We start from the raw sequence: 15,082 nt of genomic DNA, 5'->3' as shown, positions 1-15,082 counted from the left end.
TAAGAACGGATTTTACGAAATTCGACCCGTAAGGGGATAAAACGGGGGTTGGAAGTTTGTATGAAAGTCCTATGTTTTTGAAGTAAGAGACTTGAAATTTAAAATGTATGCTCTATAGATGATGAAAAGGTGTCCAAATAATGTATCTTTAGAAATCAACGTTATCAATCAAGTTTAAAGTCGCTCAACGTGCAATGGAACGGGCTATGCTTGGGGTCTCTCTCAAAGACAGGATTAGAAATGAGACTATCCGCGAGAGAACGAAAGTAACCGACATAGCCAACAGAATTAGCAAGTTGAAGTGGCAGTGGGCTGGTCATCTGTGTCGCAGGACCGATGGCCGTTGGAGTAGACGGGTCCTAGAGTGGAGACCGCGTCTTGGCAAACGCAGTGTGGGACGTCCTCCGGCCCGTTGGACCGACGATCTACGTAAGATTGCCGGTGTAGGCTAGATGAGGATTGCGGAAGACCGGGATGTGTGGCGCGAACTTGGGGAGGCCTATGTCCAGCAGTGGACTGCGATAGGCTGAAGTGAGTGAGTGAGTGAGAAATCAACTCCCTTTTGGGGTTGAAACGGGGGATCGTAGGTTGACTCACTCATCACGAAATCTCCGAAACTATAATCCCTAGAAACTTGAAATTTGGCAGGTAGGTTTCTTATAGAGCATAAACATCCGCTAAGAACAGATTTTACGAAACTCGACCCCTAAGGGGGTACAACGGGGGTTGTAAGTTTGTATGAAAGTCCTACGTTTTTGAAGTAAAAGACTTGAAATTTAAAATGTATGCTCTATAGATAGTGAGAAGGTGTTCAAATAATGCACCGTAATCTATATATATAAAAGAGACAGGTCACATACTCAATCATCACGACAACTCAAAAACCGCTGGATGGTCCATCCATCCAGATGGACAAAGATGAAATTTGGCAGGGAGGTAGATTATAGTTAGTAGACATCCGCTAAGAACGGATTTTGCGATATTCCACCGCTAAGGGCGTTTGATTGGGGTTGATAGTTTGTATGAAACATATACAGCAGCTATAAGCTCGCCTGCTAGGTTATTTATACTGCAGCCTGAAAATAAAACTAAAAATGTGGTGTATAGAGAGGTTCTATAAAAAAAAACCTATTAAATTATACTAAATTGTGCCTTTAAAAAAGTTACTCAGAGTGATAAGCATTTCAAATGACTGAAATAAAAAAATAATTTGCGTTAAGCATCTTAATAGTAATGCTTATCTTCATAACCACGCGGACGTAGTCGCGGGCAACAGTTAATGTATTATAAAACAAAGTTCCCAAAAGCGTATGTGATCGATTCCCTCAAAATCTACTGAACGGATTTTTATGCGGTTTCACCAATGGAGAGAGGGCTTCAAGAGGAAGGTTAACAGAACGTCTAAGCCGATTGTGATAAGAGTTTCATCGGAAGTTTGCCGGGAAAACTTTGTAACAAACTGATTTCAACGCGGGCGAAGCCGCGGGCACAGCTAGTATATATATATATATATATATATATATATATATAACCATCATAAGAATATAAAATTATATTAATTATATATATATAATTTTGACGAAAAATCTGTAGTGATTCGATTAAAAGTTGCTATATCATTTTAAAAGTAAATATATATATATATATATATATATATATATATATATGAAATTTGTTCCAAATAATATTTCCAGAAAAAAAAGCAACTCATTCATAAAATTAATGTCAAGTTTAGCAAAGAAAGGCCACCTTTTTTTTCTAAAAACACGTTTAACATACAGTAAATCCAAATAATATATATAGCATATACATAATTAACATAGTTTTACAACCATTATATGAGTAAGAATAATATTTTATGAAGAGAGGTAAAAAGTGGCTAATAAGCATACGCCTAACTCGTAGTTAGATATCGTTGACCGAAATCTATAAATGCAACGTGCTACCTGCGCTTGACATGGACCTACTGTAGGTTATTGCAAGCATGTTGCCGACCCACTCTCATTATCGTGACAGGACATCCTCAAATTCTTTGACTACCTAACTCACCACAGAAGAATATAGACGGAGAAAAGTATTATCAACCTAGGTTTTTCTCTCCAGGTTTTTAGGAACATATTTCCTGCTGTGCCCCACTTGGATTGTTATATTATGAGAAAAACTATAGTGAAGTCTTAGCTTTATTCTGAATTGCCAATTTGTCTGTATCCTAAGACACAGATAAGGAAGACCGAGATCAGGACAAGTAAAAAAAAATATCGGTTGTATTGCTATCCCTGGAGTTAAAATGTAGTAGTAAACTGATTTACAAATTCAGAAATCTTAAGGTAAGGTCATCCTTATCATAGTTACCATTAAAATTTAAAATCTAAAAATATTTAAAATGATTCAGTAGCCGTCAAGAGCGAGTAAAGTTTAAGCAATCTGGAATAAATATGTTAGAGCAAGGTCACTACATTCATCCATCTACAATTAAAAATGTTTATGTATTAGAAACACGATAATGATGAAAATGACTATAGACTTTTTTCGATTTTTAAAATTGTATTTAATTTTTACTCCCTTACTAGCTGTACCCTGCACGTGTTGCTACGCTTTTTTTTGGTCGTACCAACCAAACATTAGATACATATAGATAAGTAAACTATTCTATTTTTATAAGAGGAAATCGGAGATTTTTTTACAAGCTTCTCCGACATAATCAGACACTGCTCTTTTCAAAAACTTATACATATAATACCTCTCGCACTTTCATTCTGCATACTATGTCTTTCTCGCATTCATCTACTATCTCTCTTCGGATTCCCCTTTTGCTTAGTTACTTAAATTACTTTGACAGGGGAATTTTTATTTTAAATAAAAGATATATGATTAACACTTACTACTATATTCTATCTTATTATATTATGAATCTTATGTTATTGTTATTATTTAGACTAGAGTTGCTTTAGTAAAATTATTTACAATTACTGTCCTATCCTACATTCCCTATTCATGTGTATTATTATTTTAAATGATTAAGTAAATTAATTAAAATATTTATAAAACATTTGTTTTGCTTTACTTTGATTTTGGCTTAAAGAATACGAGATAAACATGCTTAAGATTCATTACGCAAGCGTTTGACCTTCTCTTTCACTGTTTCCATATTTAATAAATCGGTGCAATTAATACATTATAGTCGTTGTCGTAGGCAAAGACGCGTAACTCGTTATTTTTTCTAGTAGTTTCCAAGGATTGAAGTTTTAGAGTAAAGTATCTATTTATTTACACAAGTAAAAAATAGTGCATTAAAATTATGGTATTATTATCATAGATTCCTATGAGTTTTTAACCGACTTCAAAAAAAGGGAGGAGGAGGTTACTCAATTCGACCATATATATATTTTATGTATGTTCGGGGATAATTCCGTCGTTTATGGACCGATTTTGATAATTCTTTTTTTGTTCGAAAGGAGATATCCCTAGTTTGGTACCATGATAAGGAAACCAGGATCTGACGATGGGATCCCAGAGAAATCGAGGGAAATTCTCGAAAATCCGCATAACTTTCTACTGGGTGCACCGATTTTGATGATTTTTAATTTAATCGAAAGCCGATGTTTATCTTGTAGTCATGTTTAAATTTCATCAAGATCTGATTACAACTTTTGGAGTAATCTTTGATAATGCGTATTTACTTGACATTTTCTTTGTCTACCTACGTTGTATTACTTGTCAGTATAATTAAAATCGGTTTTTCTTCGTTTGCCTGCAAACATAATTATATTTTATACATACTCGTATTTCGCCGAGAATACCTATTCGACCATATGTAGTGTATATGTATATGTATATGTAGCATTATAATTTATATTTGTTTCTAAAAACTCCATTATTCTAATGTCGTGAAAGTTAAGAATGGAAGACCTTATGGAGGAAACAAAATACCGAGTATCTTTGCATGTCCGTATGTAATCAGTGAAATCCAATTTAAGTACAAAATAAGTTGTCTTAGCTCCACATTATTTTAGATTTATTAATTTTTAAGCGAAGTATATGCAGAATTTTCATGTCTTAACCTAAATTATGTATGCTTGAACGTCGTAACCTTGCAAAATCAATTAATGGTCTCAGTGACATACGACTACTTACCTAGATTTAACGTGTACCTTCGCAAGCATAATCTTAACCCAAACACTGAATGCCTTCCAACACATAATAATTAACACACCTTGACAATTGAACTATCTAATGGATTACTGGATATTGTTTAAATTATGTAAGCATCTAATGGTAAACTGTTGTATATATCAAGCATATTAATAATATATACAGTATTAAAAGCCAAAGTATATTTCGCGTTATTATCGCATTAATGTCATTTCATATAAAGGTTACAAATAGTTGCTTACCCTATCAAAATGTATATTTATTATATAATAAATGAATCTAATTGAATTTGCTGGATGTAATAAATAAATGCCATGAATGAAATATATATTTCATCTTTCTCGTTGCTTCCAGAACAATCATCGAACAAAATTTACAACTACTTTTATAATAAAAGTTATTATTTACAACTTAGGTAAAATCATCTTTCAATCACCTTTGGGGTTTTCATTATAGACTCACGTCTAAAATTGGTTGCTTACATATTCACGAATACATCTTGTTCAACTGGTTAAAATATAAATATGTGACCATTCACTTTGTGATCATGGCCTTATTGAAGGATCTGTGTACAATAATATTTTTGAATTTTTTAATCTTCTTCGTACTATTTTTGTTGAAATTTAGTTGATGTCTAAATTGTATATTTAAATTCGTATAAAATTTAATTGTATGTATAATATATTGTAGTTATGTCATATTAGTAGAACATTTTTTTAATCTCTAAACAGAGCGGTGTAATAAGTTTGACGCCAATGTCTACCTGTGTGTTTGTGGCTTCATAGCTCTTGATCGGATGGTCCGATTTCGAAGCACTAGTAAGTAGTTCTTTGCTAGATTTCGAGGCACTGGTGATTCTTAGCGAGGTTTAGTAAAAATCAATCAAGTTTGAAGAGAATGAGTTATTATTGATATTGACAATGTTCTGCTTTCACAATAGAAAGTACTAATCAAACTTATGAAGAATCTAGGCACTGGGATAGATACTAATTTGAATAAGCGTAAAACCCCATTAAATATCTATGAGAATGAAGCCGTGGACAACAAATAATTTATAAATAGCTTGTAAGCCCAATCCTGTTAAAAACTATCGTCAATGGTAGAAAAGTAAGTTGTGTACAATTAAGAAATTGATTGTGATAGAACATAGATAAAAAGTAACAAAAACCAGAAATAAGCGCGCGAAATAGAAAACTTTTGATTTATGCCAACCTATTCGCTTCAGCCTGTACTATCCCACTACTGGGAATAGGCCTCTTTCCCCATGTAGGAGAAGGATCAGAGCTTAATCCACGCTACTCCAATGCGGGTTGGTGGATAATGTGGGTTGGTGGATATTACAAAAGTTATATATTAGGTTTTTACCAATGAAATTGCCGTTACGTCGTACTGGCTATTTCAAAACTAAATAAAAAAAAAAAAGACGTTAAGAACTCTAACTTCAAATTTTTTTTTTTTTTAAATATAGGTGTCTTTTTATATAATTAGTCATTTGTCTAATGGTTAGCGTTCTGTTTACATCGCGTTTGTACGTTTTTCATCATCATGGATATGTTAAAAATTTGAGTGATTATGGAGTATGAGTTCCGTCGTGGTAGCAAAGCGGCAGAAAGGGCACGCAACATCAACGACGTTTACGATGCAAACACTACTAACGATCGTACCACCCGTTATTGGTTTGCTCGCTTTTGTTCCGGAAATTTTGACTTAAGAAATGAACCACGTGGTCGGCCGAAAATATTGGTCGACAATGACGAATTAAAGGCGATTGTGGACACAGCTAAATTATAGCAGCTTTCGAAGTTACCAATAAAACAATATTGGTCCATTTGGGTCAAATTTGCGAGGTAGAGAAGCTCGACAAATGGGTGCCTCACGAATTTAATGAACGCCAGCGCGAAATACGCGCCGAGACATGCCTTGCACTGCTCAACAGACATGCAAATGAAGGCATATTGAATGGCATTGTTTTTTATGACGAAAAATGGATTCTATTCGACAATCACAAGTGCTCAGCCAGTTGGTTAGATCCTGGTTCCGTACCTAAACAATGTCCTAAACGAAAAATGATTTTTAAGAAAGTGATGGTAGCTGTTTGGTGGTCTAGCGCTGGTGTAATTCGTTACAGTTTCTTACCAAACGGCATGAGCACTACTTCAGATATAAATTGTGAAGAACTAAACACAATAATGGGGAAGCTCGCACGTCTCCAACCAGTTTTGGTCAATCGCTCGGCTCCGCTGCTCCTACACGACAACGCACGACCTCGTACTGCACAGTAGACGGTCTTCAAGTTACAAGAGCTGGGATTGGAAGTTCTCCGTCATCCACCGTACTCACCAGATTTATACAGACTTCCACTTTTTCTAGAACTTGCATAACTTTTTAACCGACTTCCAAAAAAGGAGGAGGTTCTCAATTCGACTGTATTTTTTTTTTTTTTTATGTATGTTACATCAGAACTTTTGATCGGGTAGATCGATTTCGACAAATTTTGTTTTAATCGAAAGGTGGTGTGTGCCAATTGGTCCCATTTAAATTTATTTGACATCTAACAACTACTTTTCGAGTTATATCTAATAATGCGTTTTTACTTGACGCTTTTTTCGTCGACCTACGTTGTATTATACCGCATAACTTTCTCCCGGATGTACCGATTTTGATAATTCTTTTTTTGTTGGAAAGAGGATATCCTTAGTTTGGTACCGTGATCAGGATCTGATCATGGGATCCCAGAGAAATCGAGGGAAACTCTCGAAAATCCGTAATAACTTTTTACTGGGTGTACCGATTTTGATAATTTTTGATTTAATCGAAAGCTGATATTTATCATGTGGTCACATATAAATTTTATCGAGATCTGATAACTACTTTTTGAGTAATCTTTGATAACGCGTAGTTGCTTGACTATTTTTTCGTCGATCTACGTTGTATTACTTGTCGATGTAATTGAAGTCGGTTTTTTTTTTCGTTTGCGAGCAAATACAATTATTGGCGGGAAAAAAATTCAGTACCCGAGGACACTACAAAATACCTTTGAAGAGTTTGTTGCCTCCCGTCCAGCAGAGTTTTTCAAGAAATGTATCAATAAGTTAACACTACGTTGGCAAAAATGCATTGACTCCATGGGTAATTACTTTGGATAATAAAAATAAAAATAAAGAAAAAAAAATTGCGTTAACTTGTTATTATTATTACAGAAGTTAGATGAAGAAGAAGTATTGTCTAGTTGTTTATACAGAAGAGACAAAAGTTCTTCGTTAGTAACATTGAAAGTAATTAAACGCAATTACTTTATTGGCTGTAATCCTTTCTTTGTTTATACGTCGTTTGTTAAACTCATTAAACAAAGATAGGACATTATAAAAAGGTACATCAAAAAGTCACACATTACAGTAATAGAAGTTTTATCGTTTATGTAATTACGAATCACATTAATATGTTACCAATCAATCTGATATGCAGAAGAAAATTCTAATAACATTAATAGCCTCGGTTACAATTCCGGATCGAACAATGGAATTGTACTTGTTCATACATATTTCTGGTTAAAATTTTTGTTCTTGAGAGCCTTATTGTTGCGTGTCGAAGACCACTGACTTGACTTGTAATCGTTGGTTCTTTTTATTATAAAAGATATTGATCATATCAGCCTTTGTAGGCAAAATATTACCTAATAATATACTGTGGAACAGCGATATGGATGGAACGTTCTCCATTTTTTCTAAGGACCAAATTTTCTTCTACATAGAAAAGTAAATTTTCATCAATAAAGTAACATTTTCAGGCATATTTCAGAGCATACCAAGTATTTTTTTTTTTTAATATTAAGCATTATATATCTTTTAATGATCTTAAAGTGGGAGAGTCAGAAATTATTGGGTTCCTTAATTATTTAAATAATGTATTAATTGCTTATTTAAAAAAAAAACTTTATTACTTACATATATACAACTAATTGTTATTAAATTTAATATTGGTAATTTTGTATCCCCTGTCAGTACATGCATTATTACGTGACAAAATATTACATCGTTCTCTTAATATTAAACAGATTTATCATTGGGTACAAATAATTTGAAAAAGATATATTTATTGTTTAATTAAAATTTATTATCTTACTTAAAGGTAACAACTACACACTACTAAATAAGAGTACACGAAAGAATAATTATATAAACACAACTTATATTTACATTATGAGATGTTTTTGTTTGAAGATGCAAGAGCACTATTTATTTATTTTTATTTTTAAGATAAAAATATCATTTAAACTATTTTATTTATTATGTAAAATACTAATGTTACTGTCAAAATTCGTATTCAGGCATAATTACTATTGATTTTAGCAACACTAAACATGTTTTAAAATAAAGTGTTTAATTAATAAGTAAGTATATATACTCGTATTGTGTTATAAAACAAATTTAATGATTTTTTTGTTTATTATGTAAAATACATAATAAACAAAACAATACGAAAATAACAAAGCGAAATATATTTCCGCAAAACTTTATCAAAAATCAATTTTAATGTAAAAAATTAGCCACCACCAGCAAGTTTAACCAGTTTTATCTAGTAAACATACTAACATACTAAAAACGAGTTTTGACGGAAATGCATATAAACCAATAACATCAAAACTAAATTATTACGTAGGCGTTTGATAATATTAAACATTTGAGATTTATTGGATCCATTATTGATTTAATTGAACTGCTTCGTTATTAATGTACGGAATCGAAACACATTTGTTGAGATGTAATATTACATACGTACATATATAATGCTACATAGATTATATACATTTTTTTTTATAACAAAACGCTGTACTTTTATAAGGCAATATAAAAATAATGTAATTGATTAGTGTTTCTAATTCCTGGGAATTGTTAAAAATAATTAAAATATCTCTGGTAATAGAAGAAAATAAAAAATGACGGATTGTATGTATGATGTATTGTCCTTTGATCCTAAAGAATAAGAATGATATATCTATGATAAGATATAAGATAATATGTCGTGTTATTTTAGTGTTTTATTGCATTTATAATTATATATATTAAAAAAAACAATGACAGCTAACATAATTATTTCATGCTTAAATTATTCAATTGTTATATTTAAATATACAACTGGAATTACCTGACTATTGTAATTATATTGTTCACATAATATATATACTTACATAGGTTACATAGGTTACATATCTTTCTTATATTATACAAGAACATACAATATGGGTCACCAGCCCGCCTGCCCAGCCTGGTGACTATGGGCAACACATGAGTTCACGCCATTATTGGCTCAAACTTGTGGAGGCCTATGTCCAGCAGTGGACTCCGATAGCTGAATTGATGATGAGTGATGAGATACTATTAGATTGATTGTGGCACTTTTCTAATAACTAAATAAATTACTACCGTTACAAAAAAACTTCTTAGGTATACAAAATATTTATATTTTATAATGTATTCAAGGTAGATATTTCACAAGGGGTTAGTACTTTGGTATAGGCACGTATAGCAACTCGTCGTATGGGATAGCTTCAAAGAATTTTTTAGCCGTATCGACTGTGACATTCATAGCGTAGTCCACGACTGGTTGACCGAATTCTTCCGTCACCACTCTCCAATTTTCATTTAGAAACTGTAGAACTGTATTGCCTGAAACATTTTTATTGAAATAAATATTATATTACATGCTATATTGCATAGAGAATGTAAATATTCATTTTTAATACATTGGCTGTAATATTAAATTTACGTATATTAGACGATACGTTTTGATTAATTCACGTTAAAATCTAATATATAAAATTCTCGTGTCATGGTGTTAAACATTGAATTCCTCCGAAACGGCTCGACCGATTTTAATAAAATTTGTGGGCATATCGGGTAGGTCTGAGAATCGGCCAACATCTATTTTTCATACCCCTAAGTTATAAGGGGGGGGATTAAGGGTGTTAATAACATATATGGCAAAACAACGTTTGCGGGGTCAGCTAGTTCTACGTATAAATATATGTAATAACAAGTTAATGTCCATTTTTTTGGGAAAAGAAAAATAGCCTTCATGTTTCTGTTAGTACTGTATTTGTTTTCATCACATACTCATACATTAGTCCAAGTAAAAAAAAAATAAGCAAGCAACGCTAACGCGCTGATCGAAGTAACTAGTTGGCACCTTTGTATTAGTTTTTACCCGCGTGATGGAGCAGCGAAAATGATACTCGTTGTTATTATTATGAACATACGACTGCTATACAGCTTAAAAAAATAAGGTACTTAAATAAAAAAAAACTTTATAAAAATAAACTTTTATTTAAATATGCATGGAGTTAGCAAAATAATTTTGTTCTTCTGATACTAACTGTTCAATACTTTAATGCAAATAAGATACACAAGAGATACTGAATGTGTTTTTATGTATAAAATACGAATATTAAATATAAAGATAAATAATATAATTTTAGTGTATAAGAATTTAAATATCTTTTTTTTACTTTACTTTTAACTAAAAACATTCTCTAAAACTATTCCATCACTTATTTAAATCATTATTTGATAATTCATTACTTGAGTCTGTAATGTCGTTGGGCGCCTTATGAATCGTGAATTTTAACTTTGAAGTGAATTAGTTAGCTCCAAAGCGGTGAAAAGTTTGATAAGCACTATAAAATTCGTTCGCGGAAACTACACAGTGCATAATTTTGTCATTAGACTTAATTTATGATAATTCGAGCACTCTTTAAATTTTAATAAACACTTGTTTACTTTTAAAGGCACTTAAGATAACTAGAGAGACAATCTGTCGAATGGAGATATTTTAAATCGTAAAAAATATAACTATATATGTGGTCTATAATTCTAAAATGATTTTAATCTTCATAGTTTCAAAACCGATCAGACATATACATTTTAAACTGAATCACTCAGACTAAAATTAGTGTTCTTTATACATAAATTTACTGTTGATGTTAATAATAGGAGCTTAAAGATATATTAATTGCTGCTTGATAAACAATTTAATATATATGATACATAATTATTACTCACTTAATTCCGGGTTTCCTTTGAATAGGTTATTGATGGTGTAATGAACTCTGTCGCCATAATCAAACGTATACTTGTAGTTTTTTATACCGAAATGGTCTCGGCCGTCCGCATCCTTAAAGTACTTCGTCTTTATGTTCAGTTTTATGACGGAGTTAACTGTAATACGAAGAGAAAAAAAATCGTAAAAGTTTAGTGTCTGCTTGTAACATTCATGTCATTTTCTACGCGTGCATTTTATTCATTTATGAGTTTTCTAACTTCATAAGCTTTGCAAGCTAGCTCACTCTAGCGACTCCTTTCATTTTTATTATAGCAATACCCAAATGACATCATACTGGTGTAGCGGTGAGTGTGTTAATGTAGGCGCTTAACACTGGCGGTGGCGGATTCGATTCCCGTTCGAGATGGATACTTGTATTTTTACAAATAATTCTTCTCGGTCTAGGTATCTGTTCTCATAGCTCCCCCCACCACAATTTACAAAGTTCACACTTTTTTCCTGTATGGAAAAATAGGCCTATGTCCAAAAGTAAGATGTTACATGCTGAATCAATCTATCAAAAAAGACCAAGTTACATATAGTTTTAAAATATTGAAAATAAATTATTATTTTAGAGATTTATTAAGTTTTAGAAAAACTGGTTAATTATTTATAACTAATATGAGTAAAGGAATGATTTATAAATTAATTTGTGAGTATCTTGAAAAAATTGCCTTACGTAATATGTTTTGACTTATTACGATTAATTCACATTTTTCTTTTTTTTTACATAAAGTGACCATTATGTAGTCACATAGTATGGCATAATATACAAATATATTGTTAATTTTATATTCTTTTAGAATTTTGAAAAAAAAAAACATTATTTGTGTACAACGATTTAGGTGCTATGTGACTACGGCACTAAAGAATTTAGCCACCCCCTCTGTCGTAAGAGGCGACTAAGGGATAACAAGGTTCCACAACCACCTTGGAACTTAAGAAGCCGACCGATGGCGGGATAACCATCCAACTGCTGGCTTTGAAATACACAGGCCGAAGACGGGCAGCAGCGTCTTCGGTGCGACAAAGCCAGTACTGCGGTCACCAACCCGCCTGCCCAGCGTGGTGACTATGGCCAAACACATGAATTCACGTTATTTTTGGCGTAAACTTGTGGAGGCCTATGTCCAGCAGTGGACTGTATAGGCTGTAATGATTGATTGAACGATTTAGGGTTTTTCTCGAAATATTTCTAACCTATTTTTATTTTGGAGTCGCCTTCTCCATTTATCGGGAATAGTAATAGTCTTCCAATAGCCGTGTATTTGCCTTTGATTGTTATATTGCACTTTATTTCAAGTATAAATATATTCTTCTCCAGATAAGCCCTGAAATATAAAAGTTTAAAATTAGATTCGCCACTAGTTTCAAAAGTGTCGACACGTCCAGGCAGGTAATGAATAATTAGTCGAATTGTGATTTAAAAATCAGCACATATTTCTCATAATATCATCATCATCCTCGAATAAAAAAATGTTTGAAATAAGCTGTTAAAGGCAAGTTAAGCATGGATCCATATGAAGTTTTTTCGTTGAAACGCTGTAAATAAAATTGATTCTATTTAGGAATTATTTGTAATCAAAATCAATTCAACATTTAAAGCTTATATTTTCACAATCTTACTATATAGCATTATAGTTTAGTATTTAAGCCTTCTAGTTAATAAAACAGAGTTCTTTTGATAGCTTTAAAGTTTAATATGCTTCTGATCCGAAGACACTGATGGTTCGATTCCCGCTCGGGATGGATATTTGTATTTGTACAAATATTTCTTTCCAGTTTGAATGTCTGTCCCCGTGGGTCTTTCCATCGTGTCTCGGAGATTACGTTAAGCTGATGGTTTCGGTTGTTATCATAAATACCTGATATCGATCGTTACTCATACTCGTAGCACTATGCGATATTTGATGCGTTAATTTTTTTTAATTAGCAAATTACTTGTTTAACTTGCTAATTATATATTTAAAGTCTTACTAAGCTGTTATTTTTTCTATAATTTAAAATTGTAAATGAGAATGTCATTGTGGTGATAAAAATTCCATTGTTTCTTTTTCTGCTTCATATTCTTCCGTAAATAGTACCAAATGTCTTATTGCAAAATCTTAAAATTACCGTAAAAAATATTAACAAATATTGAGGCAATCGCTTTGGGTTAACTATATATTACAGAAATAAATTTAATTTTTTCTGGCTATACTGCCTTGTTACAAGATTGTTGGTGCGTGCCCTAATCATTAAAACATCCATTACCGTTAAAAAATCTCGGTTCCATCAAAGTAAATATTGTCTTTAAGCCCACTGGAATTAGTTACGAAAGTAGTAGGAAGAGACCGGTCGATATTTTTTTAGTTTTTTGTTTCTTGGAAAAGGTCGCATTTCTGGAACTTAGAGTGTGTCAATACACTTGATCTTCTTTCAATGAGGCGTTTTAGAAAGAGCTTTTACAAGAGACAAAACAAACCGAAACAAAATTGAACACAAAAAAGGTTAAGTTACATTCTAGAGCGAATTTTGATCCATATTAGAACAATACAAAAAATCTTAATATATATATATAATAAAAAAAAAACAAACATCACTTAACGTATAACAATTTGTGGTAAGTTTGTAGTAAGTTTAACTGGTACAACTAAAATCCTTTGAACTGTGAATAATGATAAAGTGAATGATTGTCTAGCTCCTAGAAACCTGTTACAATTTTGCGTAGGTCTCATTGGGACTCCGCATACAAGTTGCGTTTTTACTAGAAGCTATTTATATAACATTACAAGATAAAGTGTTAAAAAATAAAATAATAAGAATACCCGAAAAAGACCGATTAGGAAATGTTTATTGTTGAAAAACAATATTTCGTCCCATGAAAAAGAAAAAAGAAGAAAAAGTTTATGATTCTATATATATTTTTTTAATTTTAGATCAAATTTGCCGCTTCCGTTCAGTCGATTTTCAAAAAGTGGTTTCTTTGTGTTTAAAAAGAAATCAGTTTTTGAATATGTGTATGTCAAAAAAGAAATAATTGTTTAAAAAAAATTTGTATTTCTACCTAGAGTAGCTTTAACTGTATAATGATAATTCATAACTAATTCTGTTATATATATTTACAGACATAAATCATATTTCTGTAGTTTCTTAGACAGTTTTTCTAATAAGGGTAATTAGTATTAACATTATAGAATAATAAAATATTATTTGATAACAATTAATATAAGAAAATAAATAGATATCAAATTTTATTACTTGTTACTCAATTTATTGCGTAAACTTAAATCAGAAACCAATTAAAAAAAAAAAACTTACTCGACATTTAGCACCTGACATTTTCGAAGTCCAGTGACCTTCCCATCAAGAAATGTGACCTTCACACCGGGCAGTTGAATTGGTAGCTCATCAATAATGAAGGGGTCTAAGGAGGGTACTCCTAAGTTTGGTAAGCCTTTGGCAAATTCCGGTATAGCTTCTTGGGTAGCTTGTATCAAACAGGAGGTTTCGGTGTTGTTGCAAGGATGAATAAATTCAGCTATAAAAAAGGAAAAATATATTAATTTAATGGCTACAGCAAAAACTGGAATAAGCGTATTCATTAGCTTAATAATATTATAGAAAGTATGACTACATATTTTTTTTAATACAAATAGCTCGGCAAATAAACGGTACGGCTCACCTGACGCTAAGCAATTACCCTAACTTATAGACGCCTGCAACACCAGTTGCCGAACGTAACCCCAATCTCCCCCAGGAGTTCTGGTCACCTCAATCACCACAGGAGCACAACACTGCTTGAAAGCAGTATTATTTAGCTATGATCTTTTGTAAGGTCGAGGTACTTCCT

The 15,082-nt window shown here is 32.1% G+C and overlaps 2 protein-coding genes across 2 annotated transcripts; one reads left to right on the top strand and one right to left on the bottom strand.

The window, feature by feature from the left end:
• The first annotated feature begins 5,724 nt into the window (after positions 1–5,724).
• On the top strand, positions 5,725–6,434 carry LOC123658240 (histone-lysine N-methyltransferase SETMAR-like). Its single transcript, XM_045593681.1, has 2 exons — positions 5,725–5,922; positions 6,000–6,434. Exons 1-2 carry the CDS (start codon positions 5,725–5,727, stop codon positions 6,432–6,434), a joined length of 633 nt encoding a protein of 210 aa, XP_045449637.1.
• Positions 6,435–9,651: 3,217 nt separating this feature from the next.
• Positions 9,652–14,834, bottom strand: LOC123658239 (circadian clock-controlled protein daywake-like). The gene is made up of 4 exons (XM_045593680.1): positions 14,551–14,834; positions 12,451–12,581; positions 11,211–11,366; positions 9,652–9,818 (listed from the first exon to the last, which is right to left on the bottom strand). Exons 1-4 carry the CDS (start codon positions 14,832–14,834, stop codon positions 9,652–9,654), a joined length of 738 nt encoding a protein of 245 aa, XP_045449636.1.
• Positions 14,835–15,082: the final 248 nt, after the last annotated feature.

Source organism: Melitaea cinxia, chromosome 12, assembly GCF_905220565.1.
Source record: "Melitaea cinxia chromosome 12, ilMelCinx1.1, whole genome shotgun sequence".
NCBI lineage: Eukaryota > Metazoa > Arthropoda > Insecta > Lepidoptera > Nymphalidae > Melitaea > Melitaea cinxia.
The sequence above is the reverse complement of the archived record's forward strand: the minus strand, read 5'-3'. Positions and strand labels throughout refer to the sequence as shown.